Consider the following 21,248-nt stretch of genomic DNA (forward strand, 5'->3'; position numbering starts at 1 on the left):
CACATATCCGCTTGAAGGAACAAGCAGGGGCATTTTCGACCTTTGGCAAGCCATCCGTATAGCTGGGGTGTATTCTCGCAAAGGAAAATGAGGTGGGCTTACTTTCCTAAATGGGCCATAAATGGGTCGAACAGTCGCAAATTTCTCAACTAAAAATGAGGTATATCCCAATCTCAAGTGGACCACATTACAGGAAAAGGTGTTGAATGAACTTCGACCATTAAAAACATTTTGAAGGCCATAAAAGTTTTGGATCAAGCTGATCTTTGTTTTTTCCCTTCATCATCTAGGTCTGTATGACCTAATCAACAGATTGGATGTCAAATAAACAGTACGGTGGGCCTTAGGAGGATTTTAATGGTCAATATCCAATCAATATTGTTTTCTTGTGGTGTGGTCCACCTGAGATTTATATACCTCTCATTTTTAATATAAAGCCCGAAAATGATATGTAAAAATGGATGAACGGCATGGATGAAATACATACATCATGGTGGGCCCCACAGAGCACCGACATTCAGCCACCGGGCTAGTGGAGGGGGAGTAGCCAATCCGCTTCCTCATCAAACTGGCCAACATGCAAGAGAAATAACGATGGACGATCCAAAACCACAATCCGACGTTCCAAATTCAATGGCACGTGGTGCCCGCCTAGAGCAGCCCAATTCCTCGCACGTGCCCAGCTTATGATTGCGGATAGGGTTGCTTGCACGTGCGAAACATTCGTGCGCACGAACGCAGTATTACCGTCCGGATCCTTCCTTCCGTGTAGAATTCCCATAAAAGACAAAAAAAACGTTCACACACAACGTTTTATGTGAACTTTAATACAGTACGTTTTTAGGTTCATCTCAATTAAAAATCGTATCCGTAAGATTTATGTCCCAGATCACGAAGAACATCTGGGAAGAAAATAGTAACAATCCACTCATCATTTGGGCCACACATGTATATCAAGTTCGACAATCTCCTGTCAACCGATTTCAACTGTGTAGCACGTATGATAAATGAACCATCCTGATTTTCATCTCATATAATATTTATTACGTTTTAAACTATTAGTACGGATCAGATTTTGTAAATAATTGAAATTCTGGCTGGAAAAAAAAGACGTTGTATGTTGAAATTTATACAACACGTTGTACGGGAACTTTCTCTTTCGTAAAAAGGAGAACCCTTCTTCTTTCTGTCGCGCACCCAGACCCGCCATATATTCTCTCTTCCCTTTCTTTCTCGTCTTCCTCTCTTCTTCTCCCACAATCCCTGCGTTCTCGTCAGGACTAGGGTTTTTTCCCACAATCCTTTCGTGCTCCTCAGGACTAGGGATTTCTGTGTTCTCGATTCCTTGGAGGGAGAGAGATGGGAGGAGGCAACGGTCAGAAAGCGAAGATGGCCCGCGAGAGGAACTTGGAGAAGCAGAAAGCTGCAAAGGGTATTTTTGAATTCCATCTATATATATGTTTCTCAAATTCTATCTCTTCTTCTCCTCATAGATCTCTATTTCTGTTTCTGATTTTCGATTCTTCACGTCGTCTTCGATGGCATATGCAGGAAGCCAGCTGGAATCCAACAAGAAAGCAATGACCATCCAGGTAAATTCCTCCTTCAAAATCTCATCAATCTTTCCCATTACTTTCTCCGAAAGAAAGGATTTCTTTTGCTCTCTCGCTTTTCTTTTTTTTCTTTTTTCCTTCTTCTTGTCTTCCAAATCAAAGATTTTGCAGTCTGTGAATTGGGTTCGAGTCTATTTCATTTTGCTTTTAATGAATCTATATTTGTCTTTTGTAAGTTAATTTCCAACCTGTTCTGATTTTGAGTGTAATTATGTGGCCACGATTGGTGAAACAAGGTTTCCGCTTGTTGGGTTTTGCATCTGTAGTGTTTTTCCCTCTCTTTGAATAAGCTAGTTGTTCGAACACGGGGAAACTTAATTTGAGAGCAGTGTACCAGTTCCTGTACTTGACATGGGGCAGGATTGTCCTACTGTCGAACAGCTGCCTTAGGCATATCCAGTGATCCAATGATCATAATGGTCTGGTTGGAGAGATACAAATGGAGGGTCCACCATTGGATGGGTAGGATCATCCCGTTTGTGCAGTTTATGGTCAGTGCTTATTCCAGAGTGGTATGTACCAGATCCATGGTTAGATTACATGTTATGATCTCCATGTAAGGCTATTGGGGGAATTGTCAATTTTAAAAATATTATCTAAGTGAGCTAAATGATATCACTGATGCTCGTGGTAAAAGGGGAGTGATGAGAGGTTCTCACTTCGCCTCTTATTTAACTGGAGGTTTCTTCATCTTGGTTTTAACAGAACCCGTCATTTGTAGAACAGGGTATTTTTGCAAAGCAACTTTTCTAATGATATCAGTTGGTCAAGATCTCCACCTGCTAATGATGCGCTTGCTGGTCTCAAGCTCGGGTGTTTTATGTAGCTATTCTTTGATTAGACCATCCATTATCAGGCCTATACAGTCTCCACATGATGTTTTCTTAGCTAACTTTGCATTCTAGACGCTTTAGGCTTTGACTTCAATTATCTCAAGGGAAGCTCTGGGTTTGAGATTGTTATTACATGAAAAGGAACAAAAGAACAAAAAGGTGCCGTTGACAGAGAAGTAGAATAAGAAGAAGAAGAAGACAACCAAACAAAAATTGAAAGGGATGACATCGAGTGTATCCCACTCACTGTTAAAGTAACATCGCCTTTAAAGCCTTGTTTCCACTCCTTCATGGGATTTCCCTGAGAAGAACCTTGAAAATCCATATTCACGCCCATTCCACAATCAAGGAAGTGATTCTACTCTTGACAGCCTCAGTGGAAGACAGACATAGAAAACTTGCTATCAGCTGACCTTGATAAAATCTTCCTATCTGCAGATAAGAAATCTAGAACACCTCCATTTCATTATCCTTAAGATTATTTCGAAGCTGAACATTCCAATTGATAGTCCCTCACTTACTTGTATTTGCAAATAGAGATGGTTTACATAGATCTGAAAGATTCCATCCCCAAGCCACTAACCTTTCCAAACTGACATTATTGCCTTTTTTCTAATTGGGAAACGGACATCATTGACAAAAATTGTGGCTTTTTAAAAAAATTTAATGATCGAAATTTTTTGAAAAGAGAAAAAAGGAGTCTTCAAACAAGGACCCTAAGCATGTCCGTGCACACACACACACACAAAAAAGGCAGTAAGACGCTTGTTTGAGAGAAATATGCTAGGATCACCCAGACTTGTTCCAAGCTTATTAATCGTCCTCCAAACCTCAGAACCTGTCTTTCTATTGGGCAAACTGTGGAACCAACCACCATCCACCTCCCCATGTTTCCTTGTAGTAAGCTCCTGCAAATTACTTGGATCCTCCATATCTCTATCACCATTTGCTTTGGAAGCCCAATTCTTGTCCATGACTCTCCCTACTCTAGTTCCTCCCATTCTTTTTTCTTTTCTTTTTTTTTTCTTTTTCTTTTTTAATTATTATATTAAATTATTTCTTTTGACTTTTTAAACCTCCTTCCACTGCATGAGATGGGACTTCCATACTTCCTTCGACTCTTATTGATGAGATTTTGACTCTCATTGATGAGATGCTTGCGAACATTCCCACGTACCATTTCTCCGTGTTTGAATTTCATTGGCCTTGGAAAAAGAGGAGAAATTCCAATGTGGTTTTCTTTACGAAGAAAAATTTGGAGGGCATGCAATCTTGTGAAGTGGAGTAGTTCAAAATCCAAAGAGGGAGGACGGCATTGTTTTGTAGAGAACTAAAAAAAAATAAAAATGGGTCCTTTGTTTAAATGGTGTGAGAAATTTGGTGATTGAACCTCATGACATAGAGAGGTATTATTGCCAAAAAGTGCGGTTAGTTGTGTAAGCACTTTTCGGGTTGCATTGGGTAATGCCAGAATTGGTGTTAGGTTGTTTTATGTGTGGAACGGAAGAAAGGAGCCCTCTTTGGCATCTTTTGATTCTCTGTGTGATTTGCAAAGAGCGTATAATAGAGTTTCAACAATAAAGAAGTGTTAGAAGCCATAGCTTTCCAAGGAGTGAAAGGGAACGTATTGTGATGGGCATTTGGATCCCCCTTATTCAAGGTGTGTAAAACGGAGGAAATGGAAAATATACTTGTAGATAGTTGTAAATTTGGATGGGTTCTATTGGTCTCTTGGGCTAATTGCACGTTACCTTGATCTTTTATATTATTGTATTTGTAGTTGTTGTTTTTTAATAAATTCATCACTGTTAGATAAATAGATCAACCATCATATTATAACATCAACTATTTACAAACCTTCATCATGAACAACATTGAATTGGCAAGACCTAACCTATTAATGGACAATGATGATGGAGCTATGATTTTTATAGAGGAGCACAGGATGCCTCTAGTTCATGGTGGACTTGTACTTCATATCCCCTTGATCCTTTTTAGTGATAATATTCCGAACAACTTGATCAAAGTAAAGAGAATGATTTTGGATTGGGTGGTGGCATACAAGGTTCTAAGCTATTTAATGACCCAAGTGTTGAAGTGTCACTTTATTTTGAGGCAGCCATGGAATGTTATGCAGAAGCATAATTGTCAAGCAGGAAAGTGGGTGTGAGAAACAATATGTCACTTGGTATCATTTTCTTTAGCATGAAATGAATCAAAATGTATAAATGTTTGCATCGGATAGTAACAATGAGTGGAAGATTCGTGCAAGTTTTTTTGAAAGGTTATTGAGATTTTATTGAAAAGAAGGCGCCGAGATGGTGCAACAGCTACAACCCAAGAAAAGAGAAGCTAAAATCCTTCAAAACACCTATACAAGAAGCTCACTCTACAACTTATAACTTAGCCTTCCTAGGAACCCTCTCCAACATGTTGCTCTCATTTTGAAAGCATCTCTTGTTCCTCTCCCTGTAATGCCCAAAGAACAACCAAATGACACAACCTCCAAGCTGCCATAGATTGCTTCCTGTAGGCCGACACCATGTTAGACCCCAATTAAAGCCAACAGAGACCAACACAAATTGAAGCACCTTAGGATGTCCTCCCACACTTGCTGCGTGAATGGACATTGCACAAAAAGTTGATTGATTGATTTCACGCTCCTCATACACAATAGGCAGATATTAGGAATGATCATCTCCCGCTTTTGGAGGTTGTCGACCGTCAAGACCCTCTTCCAACTTGCTTTCTAACCCAATACCGCAACCTTTTGGGGGAAAACCATAATGCCACACATCTTGTCCAACTCTCCTCATCATTCCTTCGTGCATTGCGAATCAAATGATAAAAGGATTGGACTGAGAATATCCTCAGCTTATCTATCCATCACGCCATCCTACCTGGATTCCCCTCCCCCAAACAATACACTTTCATAAGGGAAACATGCTCCACCTCATCATCGAGAAGGGCCGTAGAATAGGGGGGCGACCACCCTATAACACTGATGCAAAAGGAGAAACAATCAGCGATGAGAATATCATGATCCGACGATAAACAACATATTCTTAGAAATACCGAATTCAAAGAGCCCTCTCTGAGCCACACATCATCCCATAATTTGATATTCTCCCCGTTACCTAAGGGGAACCTAACACCCTTCGGAAACTTATTCTATGTAAGAATGACCACTTTCCATAGTGTCGATGCCCTATAAGCAGATTTGTCCATGGTCCACCACCCTCCATATTCGCACTCATACTTGTTGGCTATAACTTCTCTCCACAAGGCCCCATCATCCAATCCAAACCTCCAAAGCCACTTCCTCAACAGAGCATAGTTCATTGCCTCTAGGTCCCTAATACCTACTCCTCATAAGAATTGTAAACCTCACCCTAACCGACTTGATGGAATTTTTCTTATCTTCTAACACCTCCCACAAGTGTTTAGCCGGCTTCACAATGTGAGCAATCCAATGTATGTGGAGGGGAAGGAACCTGCCACACAACTGAAGATCTCCGTCAACTGCTTGATCTTACTCGGAAGTAAAAAAGATTCTCAACATTTCGATCTCCAACTTTGGTCTTCTCCACCCCTCCCCTGAAGGCAGCTCCTTACAAAATTGAACCATGACCCCACACACTTGGTCTTTCTCATCAAACTGACTGCCTTCCACAATAATGCTACTGATCATATTGATTCTATTGCATGCGCTAGCGATGTTATAAAAGAACTGTGTTTCTGTCACCCTTCCTGAGTCATTGGACCCTTGACTGTTGTCTCCACTTTATCTCCTCCTTGATACGGCTCGAGTAATCTTGATTAAGCTTCACCCGACGGGCCTTTACCCCCTTTGACAACTCAGACTCTTCAACTTCTTCATTGAGATCCTGAATTTCATAAAGGATGCTCTTGATTTCAGACCTCTTGTTGCTGAGGACCCCCCCTCTTCCATGACTTGAATTTTTTTCTTTCAACAACTTCAATTGTTGGCTTAACTTAAAACCAGGCAACATCGAAGGAATTCCACCAACCTTTAACTAGCTTAGAGAATCCCCCCACTTCTAGATACAACAACTCATAGTAATTAACATCTGAAAGGTTTCAGACCAAATTTTCTTCCCCACCTCTAGCAAAATAAGGTAATGATCGAAGACGGTTTTCGGCAGCCTATGCTGAGACACGAGTGAGAACTTCTCCACCCAACTAGCCGAGAAGAATGTGTCTAGCCTTGACATAACTGCCGATCTAAACCATTTAACCACGTGTATTTTCTACCTCCAAGCATGAGATCAATCAGCTCACGTAAGTGTACGCATTATGAGAAAGCCCTCATGCTGCAAGTGATTTTCCACCACTCGACTTCTCAAACGAGAATTTTATGACATTAAAATCACCCCCAACACACCCTGGGCAATTGACCCTTTCACACACTAAGGTCAGCTTAGTCCAAAAAAATAAAAATAAATAAATAAATCCTTGAACCACAAGCTAAAGTCCCATGCGACAACAATTTCCCTCCGTGTGGCCCATTGTGTTAACAACATCCCACTCCAATGCAAAAAAAATCCCATGGAGACTCCAACAGCTTCCTGTCAACGACTTTCACCTTGCTTTCTTGGAACAAAACCACCCGGGCCCTATATCTACTACAATCATTCTTGATTTGCCTCCTCTTTTGCTTGCACCCCACCCCCTTCACGTTCCAGCCCAAAATCCTCATTTTGGCACCAACCTTTCCCTGCACCCATTCCTCATTCCCCATTGCAACCCTCTAAATTCATGGTTAATTTATGAGGCAAGACTTACCTGCCCTCTTCTGTGTTTGGACAATCGTTGAGTCCTCTGCAACAGAGGCTGATGCTTCTGGATTCCTCAAGCTCCTACAAATTAGATCTGGTTGTAGTAATCTTCATCACAATCCCCGCAAGACACTCTTATCTGCTTGTCACATAACTTGAAACTTCTCTGATCCATCGTTTCCTCCGAACCACTGCAACATGGTTGGCCCTTTTGGAATCCACTTCTCCTACTAGTTGCATAGGCACGTTGGTGATTGAGCTCAGGTCTTCCTTAGTATCAACTACCACCTGTGGCCTCATGATGTCAAGGATCTCCCTCTGCCCTTCCTCATTGTAAGCTCCAATGCATCTTTTATTTTGCTACTCCCTCCTTTTCGCCATTCCGAGCCGCCCACAAAAACAAAAGGTAAGCGAAGGAAGAGGATCAGCTGCTTGAAGATCAAGAAAAAACACCATATCTCTCAAAGAGAGTAAAGTGTTTCCTCCGCACATGCGAGAGCAATAAGTGACCCTTCCTCATCTACCCTTGTAACTTGATCTTCCACCTCCACAGAAATGCCTCCCTCTTGCTTTCTTGATCCACCACTACCATTGCAAGCTCTAATGCATCCTCCGTTTTGCCACTCCAAAGACCCCTTGTTTATAAATAAATAAATAAATAGAGAGAGAGAGAGAGGACCAATTGCTTGAAGTTTAGGCAAAAACACCATACATGTCAAAAAGAGTAAAGCGTTTCCTTCGCACATGTGAGAGCAATAAGTGAATGGCACATGTACTGTGATGGGAGAAAGATCCACGCACACAACATTCAATCTCCTACCACGTGTTGGTATCACAAGCAAAGGTTCATCTGAGCTTGCCACCACGAGGATGAGACTATTCTCTGAACTACCACGCATCACCCCAACCTCATCTTACGACCTTAAGCCTCAAGCCTCATCTCCTAAAGCATGTCACTTGTACCATAATTGTTGCCACACATCGCCTTGCACTCGACCGAGATGTCCCCCTCTAACTGAGGCACAATTGGGTCATCACTACTGCCATACGCTTCCATCTGAACGCCACCTAGTTCCTTACAGCTCCTTGATGGGTTCCACGCATCTAGCCCGAGTGTCAGTTTTCTGTTGGAGCATGATTTCAATACTCCTACCTCTCCTTGACGAAGTGAGACCCCCCTCTTTCCACCCTCTCTAGATCCTTTTGCAACCTTCTTCGTTCTCCCCCACCCTCCTCTAGGCTCGTCTTTCTTCACTTTTTCCTCCACTTGGATCTCTCCCGACCGTGAGAAAGACCCTCTGCCCACCAACTTTCATTTAATACCGACCAAAGCCACTCAAACCTCTGCACATGTTATTGTCATTGGATCGATCATAGTTAACTTGCCAATACATGAATCCACAATTATGAAGGTATTTGAGAACCAAAGATCCCTCTCGCACCCCCCCCCCCCCCCTCCAAACAGATACCACACCCCCTCCCAACCGCATGGCGATCTCTCAACCCAGCTACGAAGCTTTTCCACCGGCCCATCCTTGTATGGAGCACCTGCAATAAGGAGCTTCTACCTCCACTTGCAAACATAGGGATACCCACAGCTTGTCCTCAAAGAGAGGTTTGAGAATAAATCGGTCTTCTTCCACGCCATCGCTCTTTATTAGCCACCTCTTCACATCTTCGATGATAACCCCTTGCTTCATTCGTGGCTCCGGACTCCACCGAAACACCTCCCATTCATTTTCCACCATTTTTGCATGGAACCTTACCATCTGCACAACAACCACGTCCTCTTTCCATAGCTATCTCTCCTCCCCCTTAAGGAATGGCCCCTGCTCGCCCTACATCCGTCCCAAAATATTCCTTTTCCTTTCTCACCAGATCCCAGTACGAAATGCCTTTCCTAGCAATTTCTCTCCCCCCCTCGCCACTTGATAGTCAACCCTATTCGGCTTACAGATTCTTTCAACTGTGACCTCGATACTTGGAACTAGTGTTTTAAAATCCAGACCAGACTGGGATAGTTAGACTGGATCACTAAAAATAGGCCATGTCACTATAAACCGAAGTCAATTAATTAATTGTTTTGTTAAGAAAAAATCAAATGACGAGTCAAACTCAAATCATGACCTCTACAAATGTCACAACTCACAACTGTTGTGCTAGATGTAGATTTCTTGTTAAGTCCATTCTTTTTTTGGTCAAGTAGATTTTTTGGCCCAAATGAGTATGAATGGACCTAATCAGTTGGACCGAAATGCTTGCAAAAATAGGTTAGGGTAGTCAGGGTTTGAGAATTCATTGTGGTGTTGAAACTTTACATCTACATTCAACCACCTAGCTTTCCACTTGGGAGTTGAGGTGCTTGAAAGACTTGGAAGGAGAAACGCTTTCTACAACATTGTAATATGAATAATTCCTAGCCATGAAGCAAAATCAGTGATTGATGAAATAATGGTTAATAAAACTTATCATCATCGGTGCTTGGGTTTCTGCCCGCAATCCCTATTGTCAAAGGAAAAGAAAAGGTGGATATTGCTCTGGGCAGGGGGAGGAAGGATTCAATCCAGCCAGAGGTTTCCCTACAGCTACAACTACCTTGTGGCGAATGAAAGTGCTAAAGCAAAGCTACCCCAAAGCCCAATCCCTCTTCATGTGTCTGGAGGGGTGAGCTGGTCGTTCATGAGGGGAGGCACCATCACCATTACCTTTATTTGTCTTGAAGTTCAAAGCTTAAAGGCCGGCTTCTTCCCTCGCACAAGAGCAACCACAAAAGCCCCAAAACACACCGTGGTAGCAGAAATGTCAAAACCTCCAATCACATAAAAAACAATTTTCATTCATTAAATCATGAACTGTCTTTCTTCTTCTCCATACATCTTTTTTAATCAAAGCTATTAAGACACTAGCTTTTGGTCTCAATCATTAATTTTACCAAATTTAAGACACTAGCTTCTGGTCTCAATCATTAATTTGATCAAATTTACTAATTTTTATCCAAACCACTAACTATTTAAATTTAAAATAAAATAAATAAATAAATAAATAAAACCTTAAAATTCTATAATTAATCACAATGCTTGCATGGGTGCCCACCCGTGATGACATGGGTACAGGACCCAAACTGGGCATTAGTTGAGTCTGACCATGGAGATGATCTGTCCCAAAAGTAAGGCCTTTCTAGTCCAATCATCTTGATTGGCCATAATCTTATAACTAGGCATGTGGCTTAGAAAAACTCGGCAAAGTTTTTTTAGCATTCACTTGTTTAGTAAGCTTTGGCCCACTATAGAAGGCATGGTGTGCCGTAAAGGCCATTACGTAAAGGTAATGGTGGCAACCATTACACGTTACAAGGTTGTAACGGCCGTAACAACTATTAAGGAAAAAATGACCGGTAACTGCCGTTAACAGCCCGTTACGACCTCTATGAATGACCTAACAGCTCCAAAATGGTTTGTTATGAAGCAAATACAAGTTTTTTGAATTTTTATTTTCAACATTACAGGACATATATATATTTTTTGAGTTTTTTTTTTCAATAAAAAAAGAGAGCGTAACAGCCATCATGGGAGCCGTAACAACCATTACAACCCATATCTTAAAGGAAACGATGGAGGCTGTTATGGCCACCGTTACCGTTACGGAATACCTTCGTAGAAGGGGACATGCCTGATTTTGGGCCAGTGGATGGTTGGACGTATCTAATGGATAGCTTGGATGTGGTACCTGTGTTATGTACTAGACATATTCTTTGCATGGTTTGGCTCTAAATCTAGTACAAGTTCTAGAATTGATTTCTTCCATTTTGGGTTTGAAGTTGCATTTTAATGTTCATGCTGTGTAAAAAAGTACAAACATTCAAACAATCCCGAATCACAGCATAATTACATTCAACACCACCACTAATGAGACTTAACCTTTCCCAACTAGTTAAAAAAATATTACTTGAAATTTATTTATTTTTTAATGGTATAAATTCTTTCTTGATTAGTTTGAAAATGCAATGAGGTGGAGAAATGAGTGGTAGCAATGTGATGTGGTGCAGTGTAGGACTTCTCAATGATATGGTGGGAAGCCCTTTGGTGGTCACACGAGAGCCCTGGAACTGCATTCTTTTTTCACGTTGTTACAAATCATGATACCTGCCTGAACTGTCAATATTGTCACCAACCTGAACACTTGGATCTAGGAGGATGTGAATCCAATTACATGGACCCACCTTAGCTTGAGAGGGGTTGACCAAAGCGTATCTTAGAATTTAACTCTTCTAATGGGGTATGCGCCGTTTTGATTGCCTTGTCTCCTTCTTTAGTTTCTTTGCATTAAAAATGTTTTGGAAATAAAATGCTCCATATATGTTCAGCAAGTAACTCAAATGACATCAGAGTCCATAGACACTTTCGTAGGGTTTGGATATTTGAAGTGAAAGAAGCTTTGAGAAAGATGGAAACAGGAGAGACCTCGTACTAGATAGTATACGAATAGAGGTTTGGAAGTGTATGGGGGATACTAGGTTATTTTGGTTGACCAAGTTATTATGCAAGATTGTAAAATAGAAGAAAATGCGAGACAAATTGGAGGAAAAGTACCCTGATACCTATTTATAAGAATAAAGGAGGTAGAGAGTGTTGCACGAACTATCGTGGGATTAAACTTATGAGCCATGTTGTAGAACTTTGAGAGAGTGATTGAGCAAAGGCATAAGATGAATGTATTAGAAATCCAATTTGGTTTCATGCCTAGGAGGCCTACTGCTAAAGCTACTTTCCTACTTAGACAATTGATGGATAAACATAGGGAGAGGAGGAAGGATCTCCACGTGGTCTTTCTTGACCTAGAGAAAGCCTACGATAGGGTCCCTAGAGAGTTAAGCACGTGGGTGTTAGTAAAAAAGGAGTTTCAAGAGGATATATTGACATGATTAATGATATATATGAGGGAGCAAGCATACGATAGGGCCCCCAGAGAGTTAATCTCGTGGGTGAAAAAAGGAGTTTCAAGAGGATATATTGACATGATTAAGGATATGTATGAGGGAGCAGTGATAAATGTGAGGACCACTAATGGAGAGAAGTAAATTCCCAATTATTGTAGGCTTGCACCAGAGGTCAGTGCTAAGCCCATGCATCTTTGCATTGGTTATGGTTGAGTTACTGAGGCATTCGCAGGAAGAGATCCCATGGTGTATGTTGTTTGTAGATGACATAGTTTTGATTGACAAGATGAGGGTGGGTGTAAACACAAAGCTAGATTTATGGATGGATGCTTTAGAATATACAGGATTTAAAATTAGGTGTCGTTTGATAGACTGAAAAATAAGCCCCAAAAATTAAGTACTGCATTGTGATTTTGAAATAATTTTAGGGATATTTTAGTCAAAAGAAAAAAGATATTTTAATGCACCACCATTTTCTGCATTCAGCCTTCACCATTAAAGTGAAGGGAGGGAAGCTGAAAAAAAGGACCCAGTTTTTCAGTGAAAATTAATTTAAGCACTTAATAATCTGGATTTTCCAAACGATCTGAATCGTACAACTGCTGAAAATAAGTGATAAGTGCTGAAATTAAGTTTTATAAAACGGAACCTAGTTGGACTAAACAGAGTATATGGAGTTCAATTTTAGTAAAAATAGGAGTGAAAACGGAGGATTAGTTAGTATGTGGACCAAGAAGTTTCCCACAATGATCACTTTCGATGCCTTGGGGCAATGATTCATGAGTGAAGAGAGATTGAGATTTGAGGAGGATGTTTCCCATAGAATTCAAGCTGGGTGGAAGAAATGGAGATGTATCTCTGGAAATTTATGTGATCGTCGTGTACCACTCGAATTGAAAGGGAAATTTTATAGGATGATAAGACCAGCCATGCTTTATGAGACAGAATGTTGGACAGTTAAAGAAAAACATGTTCATAGGATGAGTGTTTCTGAAATGAGGATGTTGAGATGGATGAGTCGCAACACGAGGAAGGATAGCATTAGAAATGAATGCATTTTAGGGAACTTAGGAGTAGCACCAATAGGTGATAAGATGACGGAAATTAGACAGAGATGGTTTGGTCATGTGCAATGGAGACCAAGAACTGTGCTGGTTGGGAGTAATAGCATTAGAAATGAATGCATTTCAGGGAACTTAGGAGTAGCACCAATAGTTAATAAGATGAGGGAAATTAGACAGAGATGATTTGGTCCAGAGACCAAGAATTGTGCTAGTTAGGAGTATTTTGGTTCAACTTGAAGGCTCTAAAAGGGGCAAAGGGAAGGCCCAAAAGGACATGGATTGGGGTAGAAAGAAATGACTTGATGACCTGTAGCCTAACTGAAGGTCTGGCCCTATAGAGTGGAATGGCGGAACAGGATTCATATAGCTCCAACCCCAATTAATTGGGATAAGGCTTAGATGATGATGATGATATGTTCAGGAAGTAAACCATTTTTCTATAATGTTCAGGTTGTCCATGTTTTGCAAAAAAGATTGAATTACCATTTTAAAAATCTCCAAAATCTACGATCCCAGTCACTGCTACATTAATCTCAATAACCTAAACACCTCTACGGACCTTGGATTTGATAGAAAAATCTTACAGCATATGTCAACAGGCAATTTATCTTACAATAGGCAATTTGGTATGAATGGTAGAAAAATCTTACAACAACCTAAATATAACTTAAAGAGGCTACTTATCTTGTCACTTGGACCCCATTGCACTGCCCTCATATCTTTCTTTTTTCATCTTCTTCTCTTTCCTTGTTCTTTTTTGCTCCACATTATACTAAAGGTCTTCTAAATCTTTCCTAAAACAAAGACAAACTTAAACAAATTCCAATTTCGTTGTCCAAGAATCATATTAACTTTAAAAGCAAATTAAATGAACTCTTAACAACTTTAGAAACTAGGAACTTTTGACTTCGAAAGCTAGATTAGTATCTTGATGAACCGGCCTCACGTGAGACCCACCAAGGTGATGGCATCACCCTACACTTCTTAGCCTCCTACAATGTGATACCCTAGCTATAGTTTGGTCATATATGTTCTTCTAAGGACTCGGTGATTCATCGGTACACATTCACATCTATATGACATATTTCAGCAAAACAGTGGGATGATTTGTTAAGGAATTAAAAAGTGAAAATTTCTCAAATTGCCTGATGACATAATAGTACCCAAAAACATTAGATAAATTACAACCATGCCTCAAGGGAGAACACTGACATGCATGAAACAAATGAATCATTTCTTACTATCAGTATAGTTGATCTAAACCAAGTACTTGTTAATCCAGTGACGTAAGTATGCTTGCAATTTGGACTAGGAGAGATTGAAATGGTAATTTTAATACCCAGTGCAATGTGGCACGTAATGACCCCTGTCTGATGTGTGAGCTGATCTCACACGCATTTGCCAATTGGTGCATGTGCCATGAATCACCTCTTCAATCTCTCCTCGGAATCCTTCAGCATATCTCATTTCGCCCCATGTGTTGGTTCCTTGTACACATTTTTTTCAAAGATATACTGGTTAGACAAGTGTCTTTTTTGAGAGAGAGAGAGAGAGAGAGCCATGCAATGGTTCTCCCTTTGATCTCTGTAATTGGAGAACTTTGTAAGATTCTGGATTCTATTGCTCATCATTTTTGTTTGCTTGCTCGGTCCTTTTCTATCCCTTACATGCATTTTCCCATCTTTGGCGGTGAGTGCAGTGCAAGGTGTGCATGCAGACATTCATATGCACTACCTCAGAAGTAAAGTGCAGGGAGCATGCAGAGGCTAAGCATCCGAAAACTGATGTGTACCAGTGCTTCGAACATCTCAAGAAGTAGTCTTCTTGTAGGAATGGGAAGTTGTAAACAGCTGCGAACATCACCGCCGACCATATTATACATATATATCCTTCTAATTTGATTTTTCTAGGAATCCAGCGCAGACGCTCCTAAGTTGCTGGCCCATTGAAAATGTTCGTGGGATTATGATATGTGAACTACTTGTTCTACTTCCATTTCAGGTATGTCTGTTGGATCATTGGGGATGTGAACATAGTTTCATTTATAAATCGGTGCTTTTGCCCTCTGCATGCATAGGATTTTCACTGTTTGAAGAACTTGGTTGAGGCTGCACTCACCCTCTGATAATACGGCCCAACTTATCTCGTGGGCCAAAAATGTTTATGTGCCCTTGCTCAAGAGTAAGGCCACTTTGATCATTAGGTGACATGGCCATGGGTGTGTGCGTTGGTGGTCATTCATTTATTGCTGTTAAGAATTTTTGTGCATGTGTGGTCCACCTAATGACTGGGGTTGCCCTCCTAATTTGCAGGCAAAGGCATATGCACCATGGGGCCCACCCACCTGATGAACGGCCCTGCGTATGGGAGACAAATGCCTAGCCTGGATTTCTCTAAAGTATATGTTAGGACATGGATAGATGTTTTCATAACAATCTAAGGGAGTTGGATTTTCACCCTATGCCCTTTGAAGCCAATACAGAGCAGTGCCATTTGATGGTCCATTAGCTAGTGCCCGAGTCAATAAGGGGGTGTTTAAATCATAAGTTTACAGCGTAACTTGTCTTGGTCTCTACTTATTCAGCAGATAAGTATGTCAACATACTTATCAACCAAAAAGTAGAATATGTTTGGTTTCCAATACCTCATAGGTTACGTATCTCTCAAATTTGTTTGGCTCATCCTTAGGTATCCTCCATCCATCATGTGGGCCCAACCTTGGATGTGGAGACCTATCTTCGATTTGGACCATCCACCTTGCAAGGCTCACCTTCAATGTAAGTTATCCATCAAGCATGGACCCACCTTGGATGTAGGCTGTCTATTATTGGGGTCACTCACATTCAATGTGGGTTGCTCATCATGCAGGGCACAACTTCGAAGTGGGCCATCCATCAAGGGGGGCCACCTTTGATGTGGAGCGTCTATCATGTGGGCCCCACCTTTGACATGGACCTCACATCAATGGTGATTATTAAGCTAACTCTTTAAGTTTTTTTTTTTTTTTTTTTTTGAAGTTTCATATTGGGTGTTATCCAAACGAGCCCTACATGCAGAGCATGGAGCACATCTGAAGGTTGCATAGGGTAGGCCTGATTTTAGGTTGCATAGGGTAGGCCTGATTTTTGGAAGGCATGAAGTGCATGAGGGGACCCACATGATGGATGAATTGGATGGCATTCACACATCACGTTGGTCCCCACGTCGTAGGTTAAGCTTAACCTACAAAGCTTGGATTAAGATGATCAAGATTAGCAAAAGCATGATCACTGATTGTGTATGGTGAACTTTTAACATAGTTACATTAATGGGACGCGGATTCCATACTGACACCGCCAGCAGCAATGAAGCTACTGGAAGGTGATCTGTGGGCCCAACCAGGATGTATGTGTTTTCTCCATGTCATACATCTATTTTGGCTCATTAGTTTAGGGCATGAGCCCAAAAATGTGGCAGATTGAAATCCCAGGTGGACCACACCAGAGGAAAGCAGTGTTGACTGATCGCTCGCCATTAAAAACTTTGTAGGGCTCACTGTAATCTTTATTTGCCATCCATTGATTAGATCACACACACTTGGATGAAAGGAAAATAGATATTATATCTGCTTGATCCAAAACTTTTGTGGCCGCCAAGAAGTTTTTAATGGTGGGTGTTCAATCACCACTGTTTCCTATAACGTGGTCCACCTGAGATTTGGATCTGACTTTTGGGCTCGTGCCCTAAAATGATCTGAATATGGATGGATAGCATGGATAGAACACACACATCATGGTGGGGCCCACACAGCACCGTGGCTACTAGTAATGGGATGTCAGTACGAAATCTCTGTCCATATTAGTGCGTCTTCTCCACGGTGCCCCACACCCACGCACGCGCACGCATATCACCACTCTAGCCTTTGGGTTTTGAAAATTTTGGGCACTTGGTTAAAAAAAATAAAAAATAAAAAAAGTGAGGGGTGGCCCATTTACTTGAGGGAGAATTGGAGAGAAGGTGAGCCATAAGTGTCTACCAATAGAGTGATGATCAAAGCCGCTCATCAAGTTGGATTGCCTAAAGGAGCATAGTGTATTATTGATTTAGAATAGCTCAATGTATGTATCTGACTGCTTTTCTAGTTTGTGTTTTTCCAGTTGATGTTATTCCACATTGTGTATGTATTTCAGAATCCTGTTCATGGAATCATAACCGTCAATTAAATTCCATTAAAAACAAAAAAAAAAAAACTAACATATGGTATTAAAGCGATTGAATAGAGGCAAATCATGATCAATTGAGAGCCAAATATATATTTCAATCTATCCATTCAATGCCAATCATATCACAGTTTAGGTTGTTATTTGGAGTGATTGCAATGGTGGGCCAATATGCATCGTGACTGTTATTGCGGCATGGTCACTCTAATTAATCTAAATGCATCACCTAAAGTGACTGTATCATCTGAACCCTCCAATCCAACATCACGTAAATAGGCATGATACCTCCCAACCGGAAGCGGATTGGCTGGTGTAGATAAGTGTCGTGCGAAGACGAGCGCCAACGCTCCTTGAGCTCCGAGTTGTACGAACGGTTCAAAGGAGATCGAAATTACATGGCCCCAAAATGATGTATTTATTATATCCACACCGTTCATCCATTTTTCGATATCATTTTAGAGCATTATACAAAAAATGAATCATATCCAAAGCTCAAATGGACCACACAAAAAATAGCAGCAAGGATAACGATTTTCACCATTAAAAAATTCGTAGGGCCCACCATAACGTTTATTTTCCATCCAATCTGTTAATAAGGTCACAAATGTATGGATGAAGAGGAAAAAAAAATCATATTGATCGGAAACTTCTGTGACCCCTGGAAGAGTTTCAATGGTAGACGTTCAATCCCTCACTACTTTTTGCAGTGTGGTCCACTTTATCTTTATATCTATCTTATTTTTCTGCTCAAGCCTTAAGATGAGCTCTCCAAATGGATGGACGGTTTGGATATAACACATACCTCATGATGGGACCCACAGAACCTGCTGACGTCAATACATCAGCTATAAATCTAGTGTGTGGTACACCAACCAATCCGCTTCCCTTCCAATCATAGTTCATTGGGAATGGGAAACCTCATGATACCTGACTTGCAGGGGCTTAGACAATTACATGTCTAAAACACTTCCTGAGGGGACATCAAATCTGGGACGTTCATCTAGGTGTCCTGACGGTCTTGCTTAGCGCAATCGTTCATGGACTCAAGGAACCATTCCCATCAGATTAAGGTCACCCATTTGACTTCCATTCGAACTTGGCCTGTCCACATTATGGACGTGTCCATTCGATCTGAGCCGTTCATTCCACAGACAACCGTACAACATACCTAGGCCATCTATCCTATGGACGACTGTAAATCAAACCTAGTCCATCTCATGGACGGTGCAAATTATATCTGGCTCGTCCATGCCATGGACAACCGTACAATCACATGGACACCGTGCATAAATTTTGGAGATTTGAATTTTCTATGCTCCGTGCAATGAACTTTTAGCAGTTTTGACCCCAGCCGTTTACCAGGTAATAGATACTGACTACCTGTTATCCGCACTCTTTGGCCGTCAGATCTGTGATGATGTCCGATCCGCACCGTTCGTTTGGATGTAGTAGCCTTTAGAGCTAGATTGGCTGTTTTAAGGATGCTGCAACGGTCAGATATAAATCATCCGGACCTTGGATAATTGATAATTCACAGGGAAGATTCAAACCGTTCATTACATCAAGATGCGATTAATCTGATCTGAGCCATCTAAGACCATCCAAATTTGGTATGTGTGGACATGATCCATGTCTAAGGATTTTCAAGCTGGCCCACTCATCAATTGGGCCACACGTTCAAAATTTTAACGGTTAAAATAGATTGACCAGCGGTCGGGTGGTCCACCAAATGAGCCGACTGGCCCGATTTTCTGCTCAGGGCCTCACGAGCGGTTTGGATCTCATAAACGTGTGTGTGGTTGGCATGTGAGAGCTATCAGTGACTCGAATGCCAACTGGTGCAAGTACACTTCACATTTCTCTTTAGGACAAAAACAGATCTTTCTTCCTACTGTTGTGGCATGCCAGTGTGCCTGTGCTGTGAGATTCAGGCCATCCATCAGGTGGGCCTCAATTCATGTTCCATGCCATTGAAAACAAGCTAGTCTCTTTTTCAAATGGGCCACATGGATATGAAAAAGATGGAATTGGGAAGGAATCAACCAATATGGCCCACCTGATAAACGGAATTCCATGGTAAATACACATTGCCGGATTTATGAAGCTATCTAAAAATTTGAACGGTTCAGATCATCGGAAGGTGACCCCACGTGTACGTTTGTTGGGCCTGGCAAACTGCTCCCAGTCAAAGACGGTCACCGTCGCCTACGAGTCACACGACAAATAAGAAGTCCGCGTTTTTCAGAGGAAAAGTTTGATGCTCTGGTATGTTGTAATGATGATACTCGGTCACTGAAAAACTTTACACGTGGCATTCAATTAATCCTAAGTAAACTATCCGAATTATAGGTCCCAGTTGAGATGCATCATAAACTAAAAGCTAAATCATTTGATTATATAACCACCCGATTGGTGGACATTTATTGGACGGTCGAGATGAAACTTTTCCAAAAAGGGTCCCATTTCAGCAAAAAATTTTCCTCGAATCAGATGCTACGACTTCTCAACCAATTTGACTTTGGTGCTGTGACTTGTAACAGTAATTTCCATAATTTAGGCGGTTTGATTTGAGTTAGCATGTGCCACGTGTACAGTTCTGAGTGCTGCGTATCAAGCATCATATGCTGCCAGAGTACCATACTCCCAAGTTGTCCCTCAAGACACGGCAAAACCATGACCCAAACCGTGTCTTCTCCACGCTCCACTCCTTTTTATTCTCTTTTATAACATCATTGACTGAGCACATGCAGCACTGTTATCTGGCTCTCAATCTGTCCTTGTTGGAATCATGGAGAGATCCTATCCGTTGTAATGATGGACCCCACAGTGGATGGACACGATGACCCAAAAATCTCCCAGATGTGAATATTTTACATCAACGATCTACAGACCCTTGGCAAAATTAATATAGACCATTGCTTACTTGAATGAAAAATTTCTCATTAAGGTAATCTTTTGGCCGTTGATCAATCTGGGCCTGTTGATATAAACGGTTCAGATCACTGAATCATTGTCCCCATTTATATAAATTGCATACCTCAGAATTCTTTACTCGAGGATCTTCGTACACGTGTCATATATAAATAAAAATAGCCGTCCAATTAGTGTCCCCCACTTTAGATCTGTCATAAAATAAAATAAATATACTAAAATGATATCCTAACCAGACATGTAACAGAATCTTAAAATGAAAAGAAATTCAACGGTCCAATTGCAATCAGAAGGTAATATTTTCTGGACGGTGTAATTTATTGTCGTAAACTATATACACCCAGAAATATGGACGGTTAGATTGAGTTATATTTATTGCGATCTCAGAAATTTCAAGATGTGCATGCGTATGAAGCATCACTCCCCTGTCAGAGTATCAAATACCCACTTTGACTGACTCACTTCTGCTGACCGTTGACTCCCACCATATTTTAAAACCCACTCGTTTTGCCTCCGTTGCGACTGAGGATTCAGCGTATGTCGTCGCCTACTGGGGACCACATGCTGAGTGATCCAATGATCTGCGGACCGTCCGTGTTGTGGAATATATCCTATAGAGTTCACCATAATAAAATTATCCTGACCAGATGATCTTGACCGTCACTAGTCTAAATGAATCTAGAACAGTGAAAAGAAAGTTATCAATGGCTCAAATTCATTTGTAAAAATCAAAGAAAAAAATCATCGTAGAAGCTTCATTTTATGAGAATATGTTATTTACGATACTAAATAAAATATGGACGGTTCGAGTAAGTGGACCATCTCATCATGTGGACCCCAGTGCGCGACGATAATTGCGGGCTCCTGAGTCGC

The 21,248-nt window shown here is 41.0% G+C and overlaps 1 protein-coding gene across 2 annotated transcripts; it reads left to right on the forward strand.

The window, feature by feature from the left end:
* The first annotated feature begins 1,187 nt into the window (after window positions 1-1,187).
* On the forward strand, window positions 1,188-15,749 carry LOC131229724 (uncharacterized protein At2g23090-like). 2 transcript variants are annotated; one of them, XR_009163560.1, is made up of 4 exons: window positions 1,188-1,432; window positions 1,552-1,592; window positions 14,945-15,246; window positions 15,558-15,749. XR_009163560.1 is itself a non-coding variant. In XM_058225719.1 (3 exons), exons 1-3 carry the CDS (start codon window positions 1,360-1,362, stop codon window positions 15,062-15,064), a joined length of 234 nt encoding a protein of 77 aa, XP_058081702.1. In that variant the 5' UTR covers window positions 1,188-1,359; the 3' UTR covers window positions 15,065-15,315. The 2 variants fall into 2 exon arrangements, 1 of the variants encoding a protein (XP_058081702.1); XM_058225719.1 differs by lacking the exon at window positions 15,558-15,749 and having other exon boundaries at window positions 14,945-15,315.
* Window positions 15,750-21,248: the final 5,499 nt, after the last annotated feature.

Source organism: Magnolia sinica, chromosome 16 (assembly GCF_029962835.1).
Source record: "Magnolia sinica isolate HGM2019 chromosome 16, MsV1, whole genome shotgun sequence".
NCBI lineage: Eukaryota > Viridiplantae > Streptophyta > Magnoliopsida > Magnoliales > Magnoliaceae > Magnolia > Magnolia sinica.